The 22920-nt window shown below is 45.9% G+C and overlaps 1 protein-coding gene across 3 annotated transcripts in view; it reads left to right on the plus strand.

The window, feature by feature from the left end:
• Nucleotides 1-12610, plus strand: part of GOLIM4 (golgi integral membrane protein 4) — a 30946-nt gene extending 18336 nt beyond the window's left edge. For 2 of the 3 annotated variants that reach the window (XM_012575646.5, XM_030280198.4), the window contains 9 exons: nt 2611-2781; nt 3600-3929; nt 5101-5327; nt 6379-6458; nt 7047-7159; nt 8255-8422; nt 8835-8903; nt 10330-10410; nt 10736-12610. In XM_012575646.5, the coding sequence (XP_012431100.5) occupies nt 2611-2781; nt 3600-3929; nt 5101-5327; nt 6379-6458; nt 7047-7159; nt 8255-8422; nt 8835-8903; nt 10330-10410; nt 10736-10897 (1401 nt within the window). In that variant the 3' untranslated portion in view covers nt 10898-12610. The remainder of the gene's footprint in view (nt 1-2610; nt 2782-3599; nt 3930-5100; nt 5328-6378; nt 6459-7046; nt 7160-8254; nt 8423-8834; nt 8904-10329; nt 10411-10735) is intronic. The other variant, XM_041718126.2, reaches the window with a different exon arrangement.
• Nucleotides 12611-22920: the final 10310 nt, after the last annotated feature.

Below are 22920 nucleotides of genomic sequence, written 5' to 3' on the forward strand. Positions count from 1 at the left end.
TGGCCTTGGACACTTCAGGGATCCAGGGGCAGCCACAGCTGCTGTGGGCAGCACACATCAGTGCGGCAGCAGCAGAACAGAGATGGAGATGTGTATGGAGGTATGAAAACTCCAGGTGCAACTCAGATTAGTTTTTAGAAGAGCCAGCAGCATTAAGTTCCTTAAATGTCATTTTCAAGTGAGCTATCCATGAAGCACAAACTGCTGCAGGCTCAGTCAGCTGTGCCAGAACAAGCTGTGGAGGCCACAGGGAATCTGGAAGTGGGAGTGATGTTGGAGCAGAGGAAGACTTTTGGTGAAAGATCACAGGGAAAGGCAGTGAGGCAGTGTGAAGTTATTTTTATTCCTGACTGATTTTCTTCATTTAGGCATTTTCACAGTCCACAAAATCATTAGCAGCATTAAAAGCATTGAATTTTTTTTTCTCCAGTTCTGCTTGTTGTGGCTGTCAATATGTGTAAGATACTCAGAAAACAGGGAGAGATCAGGAAGGTCCCTCATAGAGTGAATATCTGAAGAATCATAATCTGCAGTACTAACCCACACTGGCAGCTAATTTTGAGCTCATCTCCCACTGGCCACAGGTGGTGTGTGCTGAGAACATCTGAAATTTCCACAAGGCCACATGGAGGGGCTGATTTGAGGTTCACCAAGCCCAGAGGGAAGCTCCCCACTCTCCTGGCTTTGATTCAGCTCTTTAATTAGAAATCCTGTGTCACACAGAGCCTCTCTGTCTGCAGCCAGGCTGTGACATTTGTCCCGTGGGGACCCTCCAGGCAAGGGCCTTGCACATGCCTTGAGAACAGAGGGTATTTCACACTTTTGTGTTGTTTCTCCTGCAAACCAGCTGCAGAAAGTCCCCAAGGGATTCTTTCCCAGCTCCATAAATGATCCCTCTATTTCTGGGTGTATTCTAGACATTCAACACCAGTAGTCAATACTGCACTAACCTGAACCTTTAAAGTGTTTTGTGCTTTTTTCCAGCCAGGCAGATTAATTATACAGTTTAATAAACCCTGTTTTCTGCCAGTATCAGCACCTTTTAAGCTGTGGCCTTGACTCAGAATGTTCAGTTTAGTGATTGTGCAGTGGGACAGAGTACTTGAATTCTGATCTGGATGGGCACTCTTTAAATACCATGGAATGGTTTGCATTGGAAGGGACCTTAAAGCTCATCTAATTCTACCCCTTGTCACAGGCAGGGACACTTTCCACTATCTCAGGCTGCTCCAAGCCCCATCCAGCCTGGCCTTGGACACTTCCAGGGATGGGGAGTCCACATCCTCTCTGGGCAGCCTGTGCCAGGACCTCACTGCCCTTATAGTAAAGAATTTATCCTTAATGTCAAATCTAAGCCTTCCCTCCTTCAGGTTAAGGCCACTCCTCTTTGTCCTGTCCCTCCATCCTTGTCCCCAGTCCCTCTCCAGCTCTCCTGAGCCCCTTTAGGCAGTGGAAGGGACTCAGCTCTCCCTGGAGCTTCTCCTCTCCAGGTGAGCACCCCCAGCTCTCCCAGCCTGGCTCCAGAGCAGAGGAAATCCAACTCCTGGAGCTTCTCCACAGCCTCCTCTGGACTCATTCCAGCATATCCCAGTGTGTTCATCTCTCTGCAAGGTCACCAAGAGGAGACAAATTTAAAAAAAAAAATCAGAGACCTGAGTATTATTTTATGTCCAATGAATACTCCTTTTTTCTCTGAAGGTTTTCCTCTCCAGCAGTTGGTCAGGGAGCAGAAGCATCCCCCTGTACTGACAGGAGTAATCACTGTGCAATCTGCTTTCCCTTTAGGCCATTCTGTTTTAGGGATCCATAGGCTTTTGGAGGATCTTAAACACACCCACACCTCCCCTGCAGCAGCAGGGAAACTCTCTGGTGTGGAATCTGTTGTGTGTGCAGCTGGTCAGCCTTTATACACCCTGCCCACCCCAAAAAATCCTCTTTAATTGGAAATCTTCCTGCTGCAGAGACAGGGATTGGGGTACCAACCTTGCTGGATTTTCTTCAAAGCTTCCTGATCCTGTCCAAAGTTAAACAGCAAATCAAATTCCAACATTATACTGTTGCATTTCAGGAAGCCTTTAGAAATTTACATTTTCCTTCTTTTCTTTTTTCCTTCTGCTCTTCCACTGTGCCTTTCTTTGCCTCAGTTCCGTATGTTGGCTGTTGTCTTGTCTAACACCTGTCTAAATGTTGAGCACTTGGCATTTTCACAACATGTAGATGTACTTTAAAACTTCTGTTTCTGAAAGAGCTGTACTTCTTTCTACCAGCAAAGGAGAACTTGTGCTGCTCTTAACTTCCCTCACTTTAGTCTGCCAGGAGAGCTTCATCATCCCCTTCTGACACTTCTCCAGCTTGGCATGAATAAAACAGCAACTCTTCTTTGTCCCACAGAGATGTTTTTAATACACTTTGGTATGCATGTGCACTTTGCAAAGATTCTGATGGATCAGTGTCATCTAATGTTTGGAGGAAAAAAATTATACTTTAAAAGCTCCCATCGCTTCTCCTCCAGTTTTCTACCGCGTGTCCTGCCAGCAACTTCACTCCAAGGTGACTACATCTATTAAGAAATTAATTTGGACACCCTGTAATTTAACATGTTGGCTTTAGACTCAGGTGGAGGAATACAAACAGCTGAAGGACACGCTCAAAAAGATCCCAAGTTTCCAAGAGGTGGAGAAGGTGGAAGGAGGGAATGAGCAGCAGCCCGAGGAGCGGGGCCCCGCGCCCCCCAGCCGCCCCCCGCAGCCCCCCGCAGCTGGGGCTGAGCAGCAGCAGGAGGTAAAAGGCTCCAGACAGCCCAGCAATGGTTCTGATCCAGCAGAATGTGCTGCAGCTCTCTGAGGAGAGGGTGTTTGACTGTGCACCTCTGTCACTGCGGTGAGAAATGGTTTAATTGTTGAGTGGTAAGAAAATCCATTCATTTTTTTCACATGACTAGTCCAGTTTTAAGTGTATGTATCCCAGCTGTTGTAAGAACTCACTCAAAATCTACAATTTTCTAATGAGAAATCTAAAATTTTTGTTACCTCAAGTGTTACAGAAAGAAGTTCTGAAGAGATTTTTATTTTATAAGGTTCCAGCGGCACACTGAAGTCAGTGTATTTAAAATTGGCACACCAAGGTTCAAGCAGAAAACGTGTAATCTAGAAGTTAAGAAAAACCAGTTGTGATTTGTTTTACAAGATTTTTTTGGCCTGCAGAACCTACAAGAAATAAAAATCACAGAATCATTAAGGTTGGAAAATAACTTTTTAAGATCTCCGAGTCCAGCTGTGAACCCAGTTCTGCCAAAGTCAGGAGTAAACTGTGTCTCTAAAACACAAAGCTGGCTGTGTAGAATTATTACAGTTTTTCCTTTTTCAACTAAATTGAGGCTTAACTTTGTGGTGGGACTGTGCAACACCCTGTGTAGCTGTACAGCCACAAACCAGGTAATGTGACCCCATTTGGCAGGAGGAGCTCATTCCAAACCAGGCATTTGGCCCTCCTGACAACAGCTCGGGGCTGTCATAAAGGATCCACATCTCTCCTTGGCTCTCTTGACACTGAAATCAATAAATGTGTTGCACACACATAATCCTGTGTCTGTTTTGCAGAATGAGACGACAAGGGGGAGAGAAGAAATGAATAGCCAGGAGCAGGACAGGGCTGAGCCTTTGCAGGTGCAGGGAAGGGCTGACGAGGGCCAGAATGCCAAGGAGCTGAACATCCAGGAGCAGCAGGAGGCTGGAGAGGACGAGGAGCAACGGGCAGAGCAGATGGAAGAAGAACGCAAAAAGGAGCTTGAAGAGGAAGAAATGGAGCAGGCAGGGCAGCCTGAGCACCTGGAGGAGGAGCAGGACCAGGCCCCAGAAGAGCACGAATGGAAAAAGCAGGAACAAAAGGAAGAAGAAACCAACATGTTGGGTGATCACCTGCAGTCAAAGGTAGGGAGCTCTTTTCTAATTGATTAAATCTGCTGTTTAAATGGAGGCTTCTCTTTTCACTGCTGGCCTTGTGTTGCTGTCACTTATTTCTAGGCAAAAGAAAGTTTTTATAGAGAGTTTGGGATTCAGAGCACTCATTGGTTTTTAGATAAAATTACTGTCGTGTTTATAGAAAATTTGGGATTCGAAGCACTTGTATGCAACTTGAGCACACTTGTACTGCAGTGCTGGCCAGATCTTAATGAACATTAATTCTGCTGATAAAAAGCAACAGATGGGAAAAAAAAAAAAGAGCAGCAGACTGAATCCTGTCTCCCACTTCAAACCTGAGGCCAGTGGTAGGTGATGGAGAACTCAGCAGGTGAGAGGGAGGCTGGGATGGAGAACTGCTCTGCTTTGGTAACTTGATGCATCTCAGCAAATTGCAGTGTTTCCTTGTCAGAGGTACCTGCCTCCTGCAAACACACTGCCAGCTCATAATCACTGTTGTTTGACAGGGAATTTTAACTGCCAGACAAACATGACTAAAATAGCCAGGGAGAAATCAGTGTGCAGCTCTAAATAAAGCCAGCAAATCCTGGATTTACATCCTAGATTGGATCTAGTAGAAAATGTATTTCGCTGGTCTCACTGTAGGCTTTGTAAATACTTTCTCTCCTGGCAGATCAATTGTGTCACTCTGGTGTAATGAGGAGCTGTTGCTGAAGAGGTGCAGAGGTCAGAGCAGCAGAAATGGGTTAAGCTGTGAAGCTGGAGTTAGTCTAAGTTATTGCTGAATATAAAAAGATGTGCAGTGTCTCACTTAAGGCTAAAAGCAGCTCCCCCTGAGATTACCACTTAAATCAATGGAAACTTTTTGCTGTCTTATCAGTCAGCAAAACCTCCTTTTACTGTGTAATATGTTGGGAGGTTTTATTATTATTTATAGGAAAAACATAGCTTTCCTTAGCCCACAGTCTCCTCTTCCTTCCCTGTGTGCTCCACAAACACCCCAGCACTTCCTGTCTGTGTTCCAAAAAATGTTTTAACTTCAAGCAGGGGCACAAAAACTTAAAAATAACTTTGCAGTAATTTCATGGAGCTTGCTTTTCCCCTCTGGACAGCTTTGTCCCTGCTTGTTTCTGATCACTGGGGGGCTGATTAATCTGTGACTAACACGTTTCTCTGCCAGGTAACACCAACAAAGAGACAGAAAGCAGCTTACGAGCAGCAGCTGGAGCAGCAGCACCTTGGAGCCCAGCGAGCAGAGGAGGCCAGGCAGCTGAGGCAGCAGCAGGAGTCCCTGCACCAGCAGAGGCTGCGAGGGCAGCTCCTGAGGCAGCAGCAGCTCCAGGAGAGAGAGCTCCAGCTGCAGAGACAGGCAGAGCAAGGGGAGAAACTCTTCAAAAACCGCCTCAGGTGCAACTCTCCCTCTTTGCCATTGTTGGAATTTGTGGTATTGATGATTTTGAGATTGTAGAAAGTCTCTGTCTTTCTGCCCCATTGCTAAAGAAGAAGCCATAATTCATCTGTGCTGGTTTCAAGGTTGTTTATTCTGTTTATCTCTAACATGTTCTGCTGCCCTGCCGCAGCTCTGTCCTGCAGGGCAGCGTGTGGGGCTCTGCCCTCAGTGGGATGGTACAAACATTAAATACCACAAACTACCTGTGCTGGATTTACAATAACGTGCCAATATCTGTCACCTACGTTGGACAGCGTGTCCCCAGCCTGAACCAACAGAAAAATGCCAACACCACAGTGAAACATGGAGGGCATGAAGAAGGAGAAAAAGGACAAAACACACCTGATTTCCTCCATCTTCTCTCCTTTGGACCCCTAATCTAGAATCCTAAAATTTTACTTTTGCACCCGTGCCACACTTAATTATTACTGATATCAAACACTCAGAGCTTGTAATTTGTCTTGTAAGATTGAAAACTCTTTTCCATGGGCAGAGATCACAGCCAGTGTCTCTGGGGGCTCTGTCCAGGGGGGTTCCTGACCCCTGCCAGGGTCCCAGACCTGCCAGAGCAGCCAGAGGGAAGCCCTGCATTCCCACATCCATGTTTGTCGTGCTCTGGGTTTATGTTGTCAGCTTTGTTCTGCTCCCTCATCCCTGAGGGCAGATTTCCAGGGGGTTCTGTTGGCTCATTCTTTGATGAGCTGGAGGTTTGTTCCCTAAATTCAGAGTCCTGACTTTGCTCCTTGCCTGACCCATACGCTTCAGGACTGCAGACTCCACATACAGAGACACACAGCACAAAGTCAGTGTAGCAGCACAAGGAAGTCTCTGTTCTATCAAGCATTTTTCAGGGAAGGTGATGTGAGAAAATGTCAGATAATAGAGCATGAAACTGGGGCCTGCTCTGGCAGCTGCTGAGAGAGGCAGAGCTGCAGGTGAGGGGTTTGTTATTGAAGCAGAAAACACACTTTTGAATCTGAAATGATGCTTGGCTTTTAATGTTCTCAGCCAACAGGCTCACTATGATAACATGGACCAGGACATTGTACAAGGGGAGGAAGAGCAAGGTATTCCAGAAGAGGAAGGAGGTAAGAGAGAATTTCTGTCCCTGCCTCGCTCACAGGCTCCCTGTGCACTGCCTTCCATGGGAGACTTTAATATTCATTTCATATCCAGATTGGATTCAAGTGAAACATAAACTTGCAATTTAAAACCAGAAGCTCAAATAGCCATTGCTGAAGTGACTGAGTGAAATAGAGGAATTACTAAAGATCATACCCCCATTCCTGAAAGGAAAAGTGTCCTTTTGACTGAGCTGTTATTACCAGGCTCTTTGGATCTTGGTTATGCTCCTGGCTCTGCCTATGGGTTTGTTTGATCTCTTTAAATTACAGAATCATGGAATTGTTTGGGTTGGGAGGCATTCATCTCATTCCACAGCCCTGCCAGGGACAGGGACACCTTCCACTAGCCCAGGCTGTTCAATGCCCCATCCAGCCTGCCCTGATCTTTTAATTTCTGTTTCCTATTAGGACTAAATCAATTCTGTGAGTATTATCTGTTTTTGTAGAGGCTGCCCACTGCTAAAAGCACGTGTGGAACCTTGTCTGTAGGAGACTCTTAAAAGGGTAACTAAAAACTGCTGTAAAACAATAATCACCTAAAAATTTCCTCAGCTTATGAACACGACAAGCAGCACCAGGATGAAGGTGAAGATGATGATCAGAATAATGCAAATGAGCAGCAAGAAGCAGAACATCAGGCAGAAAATCAGCAGGCTGATGAATCAGTAAGTATGAATTAAGATGCTGAGGGTTGCAGTGTGACTGAAGTGAGAACCCACAGGTCTTGTCTACCATAATTGCACCTTATAGAAGTGAGATAAGCAGAGGTCTGCTAGGAAGACAGGCTTGACAGTTGAAAACAACGTCTAAAATCTATTTAAAGATGTCCTTACTCATTTGGGAAGAAATAAAAGGAAAAAGCTCCCTTGTGGGAAGCAAGGTGTTTATTTCCACATGCCTTTGATCTGTGCTTCGGTGGAATAAAGGATTTGGTCTTAGCTGGGACTTGAACAGGTGCATTTGGCTTCAAAAAATACCAGCAGTGCCCAGTCAAAATGAGAGGGGATGGGGTTTTTCATGCTGTCATTAATCAAAGGCCAGCTCAGGAGCCTCTGTAGCCAGCTGGAGTCAGTACAGAGGTGTGAGGTCCTGAAAGAGGATGTAAGTCAGCACTGAACTGAGCCCTGATATCGACTGCACAGAGATCTGGGGCAGGAGAATCACCCTGTGCCTTCCCCCAGACTCCAGCAGCTTACCTGGAGCTGTCAGCATCAAGTGCATCTTCCTTACTCCCCTCCCATTCAGCAAATTGAGATGTACAGTGAATATTTCTAAGGGATCTTTAACTTGTTGTCTGTAAAGATATAAAACTGCTTTTATTGAATGATAAGCAGAAAATGCTCCTTTTCTGCATGGCAGAGGTGAAAAGTGTTTTGTTTTCTTGTAGACATAGCCAAGGTCAACAGAGCAGGACAGGCTGATACTGAATGATGCCATCAGCTCTGTGGAGCTGTGAGCATTCAGCTCTTATCTTTGCTCACCTGGCCTTATCAGGCACTGTCAGCTGGTCAGTAAACACAAGCTGTGCAGCAGCCCCTGGGGCAGAGGGGCTCAGATTCTGTGGGTTTCAGCAGACAGGTACCTGCACCTCTGCCCCTGCTCATGCTGAGGTAGCTCAGTGAGCCCTGAGCCTGCAGAGATCCCAGCTGCTGCCAGTGGGGATGGAGCTGCCTCTGACAGCCCATGCTACTGTTCTTTCAAGGGAAATGCAGCTGGACCATGGGCTAAAAGTGTTTTACACTCACTCCTGTCAATTGCAGAAGGCAGCCATAGAAGATGTGAATCCTGCTGATGACCCCAATAATCAGGGAGAAGATGAATTTGAAGAAGCTGAGCAAGAGAGAGAAGAAAACCTGCCTGAGGAAAATGAAAGGCACAAGGAAACGGGTCAGAAACAAGGACATCCAGGAATGGAGGAGCACTTGGTGGTGGGTAAAGGCAAAAGAGGCACCCCTAGGGCTCCTTCAGGAGGTCAAAGCTGCACATTTCAACTGTGTTGGAGCTGTAAACTCCTCCAGACAGAGAGAGTCTGAGTTTTTATGGCATTGGTCTTCAGCTGGCTGAATATTGCATTGTCTTCCTGCTTAGTATGGAAAGTCTTGCTTTATTCTGTGAAGTGATTTTTCTTATATTCATCCTGCTATTTTTTAATTGAGGGCAACTTTAAATCACAGAGCTGGGCTCTCACTACTGCTAATGAATGCACTAAAACTTCTCCTGCCATTATTGTTACTTCAGATTTACAGAGAGCTTTAGTTCCAGAACAAAAAGCTTTAATCTTCAGCCCTCTGGTTATTAGGCAAGCTCATAGATCTGAATTTTTATGTGATCTTTGTGCAGATGGCAGGAAATCCCGACCAGCAGGAGGATAACGTGGATGAGCAATACCAGGAAGAGGGAGAAGAGGAGGTAAGAACACAGACCCAAGGCAGGTGTGGGCTCAGGCAGCAGGGCACAACTCCATTAACACTCTTCTGTGTCTTTTGGAAGTGCAGGATGAACCCAAAGCACTTTGTCTGACTTTAGAAACCTGTGAGGTCTTTGCCATTACTCTGCTGTCCCCTTCTGGATACACTCTGGCTTACTCATGCTCCTGTGCTGCAATCCATTAGTCTTCCATGCCACACAGCATTAATTGTGCAATAATTGAAAAGATTAAGCCTTTCACAACACAAGGAAAATTTCCTGGAAACCTCAAGGTCGCAGAAAACCTCATTAATCTCTAATCACACACTGCACTTCTGAGCAAACTGCTTCCTTGGCCACTTACTTACTCCTTAGCTGTGACTTTGATTTATCTGTGCTCCTCCTGAGCAATCCAAGCTGCAGTTCCTGGAGCTGCTCAGGAAGCTGACAGCACACGGAGCTGGAGCAGAGAGGGAGGGAAGGGGCTTTTCCTTTCATCTCATGCTCATTGTGCAGGCACCTCCCTGAGCCACCCCACAGCCCCTCTGTAATACCTGAGCAATTCCTATTTCTGCTTCCCACAAAATCCCTTTAAAAAAGAAAAAAAAAAAAAAAAAAAAAAAGCCCTGGAATTGGCTGGGGGGCACTTTGGATTAGCTGGGGTGCACTTAGCATTCACCAGTGCAAAATGCTGCTGCTCACTTCCAGGCAGGCCATGGGAACTGCTGGGCAGAGCTTTGGCAGCTGCTCTCTGGCTTCAGGAGCCATTTACACACATCTCAGAAAGGATGTGCCTGACTGGGAGCAGGGAAAGGGGCAGCAGGGATTGAGTGAGCAATTAAGAGAGAAAAGAGATGCTGCAGTGGGGATCAGTTTCAAATATCACTCATTGCTGTTCAGAGCTTCCCCAAAGTGACCCTGGTGTGATGGATTTCTCTGAGCCAGCTCACAGGACACTCTTTGGAGCAGACAAGCACAGCAGCACTTCCCACAAGGAAATCTAGTTTACTTCAAAACATTCCTCTTTCAGATTTGCACCTAACATGGGAAGTGGGGCATGGAATGCAGGGAGGGTGCTGGCAGAACAGAAGGGAATGAGAAATCCCAAAGCTGAACATCAGGGACACAGACTCAGCATGACCTGCTCTCTCCAAGGAGAGCATTAGAAGAGATATTGTCTGTGAGAATTGTCTTTAAAAGCTAGATGCTCTCAGAGGAAGTGAGCTTCCTGACTGTTGGGTGGTTATGGTTCTTTTTATCCTCCTTTAACCTCTCTCTACTCCCTTCTCCCTTCTTTGGAATCTTCATTCTGTAAAAATATCACATCGTATCATTCTGTAAAAAAATATGTGAACATGTGCCCAGTTGTGCCACAGGCCACTCTTTGAAAGGCAATTAAACCATACAGAACATATCTTGTGCTTTGCAGGTGCAGGAGGACCTGACTGAAGAGAAGAAGCGAGAGCTGGAGCACAATGCTGAGGAGCCCTATGGGGAAAACGAGGAAAATGTGAGTTCTGTGCAATCCCAGGGCTCAGGGACAGGACCAAGCCCTGACCACAGCTGGTCATGGCACAGGGATGTGACAAAATAACTGTTCTAGCTTGCTTTGGGTCACAGAGCTGAACATTTCATGCTGTCCCAACTTCCTTTAGCTCACCCTTCTACCCTTGTGTCAGTTCTTCCTCCCTGGAGACTTTGGAAAACCTTTATTTTCTGTTTCTGCCCATCAGCTCTCACAACTCTGAAAACCATTTCACTGCCCTAAAATAAGTCGTAAAGAAACTGGCACTGCATCTATTCTAAATTTGTTTTGTTTTGTTTTCCCCAATCAGGCAGATGAAAAGAATAACAGAGGGACAGACCAAGAGCAAGAAATCCAGGAAGATCACAACCAGAAAGAAATTCGTGAAGAAAATTATGAGGAGGAAGAGGAGGAGGAGGAGGAGGAAGGCAGAGCTGTTGCAGCAAAAACTCGCAGACGAGGGGAGATGTAGTTCCTCCCTTAATTTTTCTTTTTCCAGTACACAAATTCCTCTTGTGGATTTTTTGTTTTGGTTGTTGCTTTTTTTTTTTTTTTTTTTTTTTTGTAAACCAAGATTTTTAGGGTATTTAATTTCAAAAGAAAAGCTTGTGTTTTCCACTTTTTACTTCTCTATTAGGTGCTGTCCTGTGTTTATATGAATACAGTATTTTGATACTCTAGGTTAGGATTTGTTTTCTATCCAGGCTGTACATAACCAGACATCCTCTGTGTTGGATTTTTTTGTGACTCTGGGCACGGTTTATAGAGGCCATTTTGGGTACACTTTCACCTTGTCCAGGCCTGACAGAATGTTTGGTGTCAGGTCAGGTGCACTCACCACTGAAGGAACATTCCTAGTGCCTAAATCCAGGTGACTTCAGTCACTCCAGCTCGTTGTCTTCCATGGATTTATTCTGACCAAGGGCTGCTTATTCCTTGTAACCTCACAAAGCCAAGCACAGGCCGTGCCTTTTGCAGGACCAGGCCTTTTCTAGGTGCAGAACAGTTATAAAATATGCAAATTTTACAAGCCTTCAGAATGCAGCCAAGTTAGCAGCTGTTAATTTTGGCAGCTGCTTAGATACGGTTCAATTATGCATTTATTTTAATGAGCATTCCCAGGTACTTCAATTACAAGCAGTACCTGGCTGCTCATGCAAATGGGGCTGTGCTGAGAGCAGGAGGCAGCTGAAAACCAATTTAGATTTGGAGCTCCATTATGCCAAATCAAAACACTACAGCTGTCACAGGGAGGAAGATTTACAGCAGCAGTAATTTCCTTGTCCTAGTTAATACATAAAATATTTGACCAGAACCAGAAAGATGTTGCCTCAGTGCCATGTTTCCTGGAGGGTGTGGTAGCTGAGCTGACACAGTTGGTGCAAGATGTTGAACTTTAAGGCCTTTAACTTCTTTTTCCTTATTTATTTACAAAAATCTGCTGGAAGGATTTCTGTGTGCCCCAGGGTGAGACTCAGACTCGAGCCAAAGCCCACAGAATTTGTTTAGCAAACATCTCCAGCACTGCATGCTGAAACCTGGGGATGGGTGGGGGGGAGGAAATGACACAAAAATTGTGCCTTGGTGTGGGCTGCCCTGAACATAATCCCAGTGCATGAATTATACAATATTTGTATTGGTACAGACACTAGTTATTTAATATATGTTAAAGGAGAATGGGAATCTGGATTTCCCAGGCTATGCCCCATTGCTGGAAATGAGGCACAGGGGAGCTCCCCATCAAAGGCTGTGTTAATATATAAAGGGAGAGGGAGTGGGGGATTTTTCCCTTTTTTTTTTTTTTATAATGATGCATAGCAATGTTTTTAGTTCAATTTTTTTTATATGAATGTAATTTAATTCATTTTTCTACTAACTTGATTATGTTATGTTTTATAGTTGGTTTCCATTCATTGCAATTTTCCTAATTGTCCCAGATCCAGTGCTTACGTTTCATAGGAAGATTTTTGTCAGTGAGTATTTTGGGTTTTCTAGTTACCATAAATCAGATTTACCTTATGTATAAAAAAAAAAAAAGTTTACATGAGACTGTAAAATGTATAATATGTACATAATCTTCAGAATACAATTATTTTGGTAAATTGGCCTGTATTTTTAATGTAATGGTTGCAGTATTTAATTATTTGAGGCATAATAAAACTTGACTGCAGTCAATAAACTAGAATGTTGTTACTGATCTTTCACAGTCCTGAGGGTTTGTGTCAGTTTTCCTCATGATGTGTTTGGATTTCATTTTAATACAGGAAGCAGGGGAATTTTCAGGGATTTTCAGCAGCATTTTTAGGGAAGTGGAATATTTTTGTTCATGATATTCCCACCTCTGTGCCTGACAAGGGTCAGAGTGCCAGGCCCAAGGGGACCGTGGGGGAGCTGAGCTGGTCCTCATTGCCACAGGATCCCTGGAATTCAGGGAATGCCAAATGCTTGGCTGAATCAAGAATTTAATGAGTTTCTGTGACCTAGAAACAAGTGGAGCTGGGGCAGAGGATGAGCAGCACAGGGGCTGCTCAGTTTTCCAGCTCAGAGCATGATCCCAGCGTTGATGCTCTGCTTTAGGAGCAACCAGAGGGGATGTTGGAATTTTAAGGGAAAAGCTCCATCACTTTGGGATTTGGCAGCAGCAGAGCAGCCATCAGCAGGGCTGGCAGGGACTCACCAAAATACTGGAGCCAGTTCAGGGAGCAGGGGGAGAGCACTGGGAAAGCTCTGCTGTTGATGGAAGGAAAATCCATGCGACAGACAGAGGAGAGTCCTGGTGGTTCGGCTGAGAGCACCCACAGGGAAACACCAGTGAGGCAGGAGCCCTCAGCCTCCCACTGAAACTCTAAACAAAACCCCACCATAAAATTCTAACCAGAAATAGCGTGTCTGGTCATTGAGTTAATTAGTCATTGCAGCAATTAATTTAAAGGCTGAGGTGAATTTCTGATCACAGAACATCTTTGCAGTGCAAAGCCTCTCTGGTTTGTCCCGCCCCAGATTGGACACCACGAGAGAATCCTCACCACAAGGTCAGTCAAGAGGATGGCAAGAGCTGTTCTAGCCATAAACACATGAAAAAATAACCCAGTGCAAAAAGTGAACCCAGTGGAATTCATTCTGTGGGGCAGGGGGTGCTCCAGGATGTGGTAGCAGCTCTCTGGCCACAGAGAGAAACACACAACTTCCCCAGGCATCGCCTGAGAAAGGCTGTGAGAGGATCAGAGAAAGGAACGAGAAACAATTCTTACCTTACCTTGCTGCACCTGGTGGTGTGAACATGTGGAATGTTAGACCTGAGTCCAGCACATCCCTCTGGCTGCCCTGGCTGGCTCCAGACCCTGGCAGGGGGCTCAGAGACCTTGCCACAAAGTCAAAAACACCTGTGGCTTCAATTTTAGCCTGTGGAAAAAGCTGCCAACTTTGTGTGAGGAATTACAAACCACAAGGGTTTGAGTAGTGTGGTAGTTGAATTAATGCAGGGTGGAAAAGTAGAAATTTGGGGTTTTTTAGAATGTAATTCAGGTGGTCAAGATGGAGGAATTTGTGCGTATCCTGACCTTCTTTCCTTTCTTCTTTCCCTCCATGTCTTGGTGTGATGGTGACACTTTTCTCTTGGTTCAAGGTAGAGATTCACTGTCTAACGTAGTTGATAGGTATTGGTAAAGAAATTATAAACATATGATACATAGTTTTTAGTATATAATGTGGGAGTTGCCCAAGGCTCACAGCAGAATGCCATGGCCTTTCTGGGTGGACCTCAGCAGGTTAGAGAAAGAATGTTATATAGACAAGGGAAAATAAACAACCTTGAAGACGCAATTGGACACATTCCAGGCTCCTTTGGCTGCACGGGCTGGGAAAAGGACTGGGAAAAGGACTGGGAAAAGGACTTTCACACTGTTGGAGTCTCACCAGCCAACCCTAACAGAATATGTTATGGAGATTTGTTTATCAAAGGGTGGCTTCTTAATTAGCCAGTGGTGATGGTGTTTTAATTAGAAGACCAATTAAGTCAACCTGTAGCAAACTAGTCTATAAAAGAGCAGCGGGTTTCTTAATAAAGATTACTTAAATAAACTTAATAAAGATACAGATTTCAGCTTTCTGAACTTCATGGAGTCTGTGCTAATTATTACCAGGCCAGGGGCCCGTGGCAATGACCCCAGAGCTCTGTGAATATCTGTGTCCCACTGACCTCCTTCCCTGAGGAGCACGAGCATTATGTGGCACAGAAGAGCCAACTGCACTCCTTTCCAAAAGCTCTAGGAAACAAAGGCAAATTGGGAATTGAAATGGTCCCCTCCCTGCTTTATGCCATGCCAGATGGCCACGTTAATGCATCGATTTGGTTGTAAAAGGAAGGGATGTGGTGCAATAATGAAAAATGTTAAGATGCTTCCAACCTCAAAATCAAAATAAATTTTTTGAAAATAATGCTGTGATTTGAAGGAAGTCTTTGTGGAAGTGTTAAAATTCGCAGTGACAGATCTGCAAAGCTTCAATCCATGTTGTTCCTGAAGAGACGTTGAGATTTATTCTGGAGAAAGTTTAAAATTAGAAAACTGGAAAAAGTTTTAAAGCTGGGAAGTTGCTCAGAATGTTTTTGTACAGACCTTCAGGAGCCCAACCAGGAGATCTCCAAAGCCCAAACCCCTGAGCTCCTGTGGGTGATTTGGGGGCTGTGTTGCAAAGCAAGGGGACTCAGTGCAAGGATGAGGAAAGATCAGGCCATAACTCATCCTGCTTCACTTCCCACATGGATTTGGGCTGTTCTGTAATGAGCAAGTCTCCAGGTTGCTCTGCACGGTGGTTCCACGCTGTCAGACATCCCCCTCAGGGCTTGTCCTCACAGCAAACATCATTAAATTTGCAATTTACCTCAGTGCCTGCTGCATTCCCCATCCAAAGCTTCCTGTCAGATTGCCTCCAAGAAACCTCTGGTCTGGCACTGCCTGAATGCAGCACAGAGCCCAGTTCCAGCCTTCCTCCCCCTGTTTTATTCCTCCCACTTGGCTTTTCCTGCACCCAGCAGCTGTTCTGGCTTTGCAGTGCTCCATGAGTGGCACTGACACCTCAGGTGTCACTAAAACTGCTTCACCCCTCATCCTCGGCACTAAAAACTGCTTTATTTGGCCTCTTGCACTGAAGCCTTTGCAGTAACACCCCCATTAAATTAACCCCTGTCCTGAGGGACATCTGCATCACAGGAATTACCATCCGTGTCCTGAGGAGAGAAGGGAAGGGCCATTTCCATCTTGCAAAGGTTTCCCAGCTCAAGGTATTAAACCTTACAGTGTGCAAAAAGAAGAGGAGATTATTTGACATTCCTCTGTATCTTAGGAAACTGCTGAAGATTCATGAATATTTCAAAGAGTCCTGGCTTTCCAGAAAGGTGCCTTAAATCTCTCTGGTGTGCAACAGATGTGGTGTTTTTCATTCCAGCTACAGCATCACCGATTGAGCGCTAGGACGAGTTGCTGGTATTTTAAGCAGCAGAGGAAAAAATAATTAAATAAAAATCAACTTTTTTTCCCTTCCAGGGCAATCCCACAACTGCCAATTCTGTTGGTGAATAACCTGATCTGTGATTTGCTTATCCCACATCACCTTGGGATTTTTAGAATGGGGTTCAAGGGGGTAAAAGATGAAGGGATTTGGGCATGTCCTGACCTTCTTCTCCTTCTTCTTGCCCTCCATGTCTCGCTGTGATGGTGACACTTTTCTATTGGTTTAGAGATTCACAGTCTAACAGAGGTGATAGGCATTGGTAAAGAAATTGTAAACAGACACATAGTTTTGAGTATATAAGGTGGAAGCTGCTCAGGGCAGAATTCCATGGCCTCCTTGCTAGCCAGAGCTCGGCAAGTCAGAGGAAGAATGTTTAGATAAGAAGAAATTAACAACCTTGAAAGCACATTTAGAAGCATTCCAGGCTCCTTCTTTGGCTGTGTCGGGCTAGGGAAGCAAAGACTCTTTATGATCTCTTGGGGTCACCTTGACCGAGGAGCTCCGAGAGAAATTGAAAAAACTCCAGTGAATTTCTCTCGGGGTCTGGCTGTCAACGTAACCCCAAGAGTGTAAAAGTCCTCATTTCCCAGCCCGTGCAGCCAAAGAAGGAGTCTGAAATGTGCAGGGTCGGCTTCTCAAGGTTGTTTATTTTCCCTTATCCAGAACATTCTTTCTCTGACCTGCTGAGCTCTGTCCAGCAGCTCGGCCATGGCATTCTGTCTGCACTCAGGGCAGTGTTTGCATTTTATACCAAAAACTACCTGTGCTATGTTTACAATAATGTGCCAATATCTGTCATTTATGTTGGACAGTGTGTCTCTACCTTAAACCAATATAAAAGTGTCACCAGCACAGCAAGGCATGGAGGGCAAGGAAAAGGAGAAGCAGCTCAGGACACACCCAAATCCCTCCATCTTGTCCCCTCGAACCCCATTCTAAAAACCCCAAAATTCTACTTTTCCATCCCGTGTTAATCCATCTACCACACTTCCCAAACCCTTGTGGTTTGTAATTCCTCATGCAGAGTTGGCAGCTTTTTCCACACACTAAAATGGAAGCCACAGGTGTTTTTGACTTTGTGCCAGGGTCTCTGAGCCCCTGCCAGGGTCTGGAGCCAGCCAGGGCAGCCAGAGGGATTCCTGGACTCCCAAAATTTCCCCCATTCCTCGGAGGATTTGGGTCCATCTGGGTGTCCCCTCCTGCAGTTGGATTGCTGGACCTCCCCTCGGTGTCCAAACCACCGAAATGTGCTCAGGAAGTGACAGCTCCTTCCTTCCTCACCCTGCCCAGCAGGCAGCAGCGCTGACAGCCCAGTAATGCAATACCTAATAAGAGGATTAAGTAGAGAGGAATTCTGGTTAATATTGCATTAGCAGTGGCAGATCCCCTCCCGGCCCAGCTCCCTCACAGGATACAATGTCCACGCTTGTAAGGGAAGCTTATTGACATCTGATCAGTCAATAAATCTGTTCTTGTTTTTTAATGACCCCAAGAGCTGTTTGCACACGCTCACATCATCTTACCAACAATTTACCCTCATTAATTAATTATTTCCTTTAGGGCCTTTTAAACCCCACGACCTGCTTTAGCTCCTTTGCAGCAATTCTCATTTGATTGTAAATCAAGGCTCAGGGTTAAACCTCACCAGCCCAAACAGAGCTGTGCAAAACCAGGAACAGAGAGGCAGAGACATCAGGCTGCTCCTGGGCACAAAAACAGCAAGAAAAACCTTCTCAAAGGATCCAGGAGTCAGGTCAGGGGCATGGAGCACAGCTGGGAGAACTTGTTCAGCCTGGAAAAGAGTTTGGGGTAACCCAGTTGTGACCTTCCAGTACCCGAGGGGAGCTGCAGGGACCCTTTGGGAGGGACTGGACCAGGGGAATGGCTTCAAACTGACAGAGTAAGGTTAGAGGGGATTTGGGGAGAAAATTCTTCCCTGTGAGAGGGGTGAGACCCTGGCACAAGGTGCCCAGAGAAGCTGTGGCTACCCCTGGATCCCTGGAAGTGCCCAAGGCCAGGTTGGACAGGGCTTGGAGCAGCCTGGGATGGTGGAGGATGTTGGAACTGGATGATTTTTAAGGTCTCTTCCAACCCAAACCATTCTGGGATTCTACAGCTTAGAAGAAATGGGTTAGAGTCCTCTGTTGCTAAATCCTGCACGTGATATTTGCAATAATTTTCCTTTCTGTGCCTGAGTTTTCTGCCTGTATAAACAGGGAGGACAGTCCTCTGTTATCATACAAGGACTTGATCAATAAGAATGCATTAAAGATTCATATATAGGTGTATTAAAGCATCCATGCTATGCTAATGTCTCCCATTTAAATCCTATAAAAAGCTCAGTGGGCTCTTGACTGAGCCATTAAGTGAACGATGGGCAAATTGGAAATGTCCAAGAAAAAAAAAGGAGCAGAATTACACTGTGCTATGAAACACCAGGCAGCTCCCATAAAAATCAATGGCACTGCATAGCAGTAAATTGCAGGGGAGATGAGCTTTATTTCATGGCTCATAAGTGAGCATGAATCTCTAACAACCTGTCAACCCTGACAGCTGTGCCTCTGCAAGGAACTGGATTTTTGGGAGCTGTCTCCATCCCTTGGAGCTGCTCCTGTGGGCAGCATTCCTATCCAAGAGGGAGAATCAGCCAGGGGAAGGGATATCCCCAAGGTTTCAGTGCACTCTGAGGTGGCACAAAGCCTCTCAAGCCTCCCAGGGCTCATCCCCCTGAGACCTGCAGCACTGTGCAAACACTCCTTTCAATTCTTGTGTTTGTTTCTGTGTGTTCTGCTCTCTTTTACATGTTGGGTTTGTTTCTGTGTGCTCTGTTCCACCTCCTGCTTCAGGCAGACAAGTTATTCCCTAATAATATTAGGGAATCTGTATCTTAGGGAGGGACAGAAAGGAAAAGAAGCCAAAAACGACACAAAAACCTGTGACAAGGCTGCAGAAGGGAACAGGAGAAAGGTTCCCATGTGCCTTGAAATGTTGTCCTGCCCCAGGCCTGAGCAGAGCAGGAAGGTGCAGGGTTTGTGGCAGGGAAAATGCCCACACGTGGCAGTCACCAAATCAGCCTGGCAGCAGCTGAGGTGCTACAAAACTCATCAGAGAGGAGCAGAGCCAGGTTTCAGAGGGGATTTTGGGCAGGTGGAGGTGTGCTGTACCTGCTGAAGGGGATGGCTGGGTCTGAGGGCACTGCAGGTTAAAATGCAGGATGTTCTGCAGACTGGAGCAGCTTTGCTGCTCCCTGGCAGGACCTTCCCCTGGCAAGTGCCAATAAATGATCTCCTTTCTGCACAGAAATTGTTCTGATGCTGGCTGGAAGTGGGTGAGTGCCAGCTCCAGAGTCTCCAGGAGAAGCCAGCAGGGGATCTGCACAAATCAGCACCTCGTGGCCTTACCTGGAGATAAGGGTCTATGGGAACAACAGATAAAAATCAAAAACTGACATAAATCCCTGAGGTCATGGAAAAAAATCCCTCAGTTTTAACCATTGCCCCCTACTTCATCACACACCCTTTTATCTAACAGTGAAAAGCAAGAGCTGCCAAAACACTGAGCCTAAAAACTTTATTTTCCCTCAAGCCAGGTTCTTCACCTTATCCTCTCCCCAGACACTGCTCTTGCCTTCAGATCCTCCTTCCTCCAAGCTGCCAATCTCCTCTCACAACCCACGCCAGGGAGGCACTTCCAGCTCTCTCAGCCCCATCTTTCGACTATTTTCCTTTTCCACAGTGTTTTAGTTGCCCTGATGATTTCTTATTACCACCCAAAAGGCGTTTGAATCTGTTTTCCCAACCCATCCAGCACAATAAATTATCAGGAATTAAATTAGCTACCAAAGGGCTAATAGACTTGTTCCTTCAGGGGCTAAATTAGTTATAGAAAACTTTATCTGGAAGGGGGAAGGTTTTAAAATGTATTCTTCCCACAGGTTTTTGTCCTTATTATACACACTGAAGCTTATCTACAGCAGCCACTCAAGGGACCACAAGATTCAGCTGCTCAGCACAGATGGCCTTGCACTAAAGGTCAAAGAAAAGAGCATGAAAAACGTGGAAATACTTTAAAACCATTCCTGCAGGCAGTGGTTGCTGACTGGAGTTACCTTTGTGCAGAGGTTTCACTGCCTTTGAAATGCTTCCTCAGTGTTCCTCCTGCAATTTCATTGTGCAGGAATTTTGTTCTTGTTGTTTGGCTTTGTGTTTGAAGCAGGATTTGTGTTATCTCTGAAGAAAGCAAAATATATTTGCTTAATTGTGAAAGGATTAGGAGCCGAGACATTGTGTGTGATGTTAAAGCAGCATAGGCTCTCCATCATACAATAAAATAAATCTTAGCAAAAAAAAAAAGTCCTCAAGAACTGATTATGAGAGCAATTTTCCTCTGTATAGAACAACCTGATCCCCACCGGCAGCTGCGGGATGAAAAAGCTGTACAGGACATTATTCCTGTAAATTGGGGAAAATGCTGGGTAAATAAATACCTGCTGAGTAAAGCCCCTTTCTGTTCATGAGCTGGCACCTGAGCAAAGCAGAGTCTGCCATTGCTGGGACACTGCAGCCCAAATGCTGCTCCCAAAGCCCACCCTGCACCCCACAGGCACTTCCAGCACACCCATGGGGACACGGGGGTGTGGGGCAGACCCTGGTGGGACTGACCCTGATGCCCTGTGCAGGCTGGGCAGAGTCACAGAATAAAGCAGGGATTTATTCAAGGATCTCCTCCATGGACCCACCTTGGGCAGCACCAGAGCCCAGCCAGGGCTGCACCCAAGATGACCCAAAATGGTCCCAAAATGCACGAGCGCTCCCGGGGGCTCTCCCTGGGATCAGTTCTGCTCCATTGGCACCTTGGAGTTCATTGTCCCATTCCAGCTTTAGCCCAGGCAGTCCCATCCTGCTTGTTTTTCTCTCTCCAGCCCACGGTGTTTGTGCTCCTGGGCTGAGATTTGGATCATTTGTCCTTGGTGCCCAGCTGGAGCAGGAATTGTTTTGTCTCCCTGCTCTATGCCCATTCCCTCACCATCCCATAATGTGAAGCCCAGCCCCACACACTAAAGCAGCCCAGAATGTGAAAAATCTAAAAGCTCAAACCTGAGGCACCAACCCTTGAGCATTGCTGAGCTGCAGCAGTTTGTGGGGCAATTTGGGCACCTTTGGGTGCAGCATCCCCCCTTCCAGGGGCCTCCAGAAGGATTCGATCACACCCAACCTGTCCAAGGTGATGTCCATCCTTTCCATCCATGAAGCAGCACCGAGTTACCCCCACCTGACCACCAGAATAATTTCCAGCAATTAAACACTGCTGGGAGAGGAGCTCAGCCCCAGCTGCCTTTGGCAACGAGGAGTGGCATCTCTTGGGGCTCCCTGGTAACACCCTCCCACACCAGGTAGTGAAAATATCCATTTGGCCCCGTCTGAAGGTGAAATTACAGGTGGGAATCTTGAATTTCATCATTCTTAGCAAGAAATGGTGAAACAGTGCCCAGCAGAAACAGCCTGGGAGGGATATGTGGGGTGCTCTGAGTGTGCTCAGCCCCACAGAGGGTTTTGGGAGACTCTCTGCACAGAACCAGCACATTGTGACTCTAAAAGAGACCTTTAACATGAATCTAGGCAATTTGAAGGAGCTCCATAATAAGGGGATGTTATCCTTTTAGAAATCCTATGTATTGGAATTCTTTGAGGTCTGCAGGAAGCACTAGAGAATAATTTGCACAACCCAAAAAATTAGCACAAAGAGGAAAAAAGGCACTTCAAAGCCAAGACCTAGTGCCAGCTCCCTCAGGTGGGCTCTTTCAGGCATGCTGGGCACAACTTTCAGCAAAAACTCAACAACCAAGAGACCCAGAATGCCTTAAGGAAGAAAGAGCGGCAAATTGCAGCTGGTTATTATTGTCCAAAAGTTCAGTGTTTCTCTGTGAAATCTGTGTTTCTTTTGGCTGTAGTTCATTCCACTGAATAAAACACTTTTTTTTTTTTTTTTTTTCCTAATTCATTTGAACTTCTGGCAGCTGCACTTCAGTTCATTGGCCAGGGTTTTGTGGCTGCTCTGCTCTCTCCAGTTCTCATTGTTGGATAGTTCAGGTCATATTATTTTCCCCCGAGACAATATTAATGGCAGTGACATCCCCAGTGCTCAGACAGACATCTATCAAACAGATAAGCCCCTAATTCTGTGAATATCCTCTCTTGCAATCAATGGGGTTTGCTCAAACAGTGCAATGAAGAAAAGGAGACTCTGGGGAATAGCTGGGATTGGCTCTGAGGGAGCTGCAGAGCCCAATGTCCAAACTGGTTCCTTCCTCTCTAGGGAAGGATGAGCTGAGGATATCTGGGCAGTGATTCCTCCTCTCTGGAATTGCACCTGCGAGCAGCCCCAGTGCAAATTAAAGGATGATTCTCCAAGCAAATAAGGAAAACAGCTTGTTTGAAAGAAAGAGATGAATTACAACTTAATTAAAACACCATAAGGAGGCTGGAGGAGGAGGAGAGAAATCAGCTGAGCCCTGAGGGAGCCCCACAGTCCTTGCAGAGAGGAGACATTTGGGTACCATGCATCAGGAGCACAGAAATTTCCATCAGCTATTCCCAGGGGGCACACAGCTTCACCTTTCCCCACAGCACACAGGATTCACTCACTCCACAGTTTGTGTTAAAACAAAAAAAAGGGACAGGGGTTGCCTGGGAGCACAGCAGCAGCTCCTGGGACATTTTGGTGGCAGCAGAGGGAACAAATGTGCCACTCACAGGGCAGCAAAGACACCCCTGACCCTGCACGGGGGGAAAACCCAGCACAATGTCCATGCTGGAAGTGCTCCTGGATAGTGGATAAAGGCAAGGAGAGTGCCAGCCTTCAGCAGTGCAGAGTCTCTCAAAGAACTCGGTGAGCAGCTGCTTTTCAACAGCCAAGTCACATTCAGTAATTAATAGCCCAATGTTTGTGGCCTACAAAAAGTCAGTAATAATCTGATTATTATAC

This window comes from Taeniopygia guttata, chromosome 9 (assembly GCF_048771995.1).
Source record: "Taeniopygia guttata chromosome 9, bTaeGut7.mat, whole genome shotgun sequence".
NCBI classification, from domain to species: domain Eukaryota; kingdom Metazoa; phylum Chordata; class Aves; order Passeriformes; family Estrildidae; genus Taeniopygia; species Taeniopygia guttata.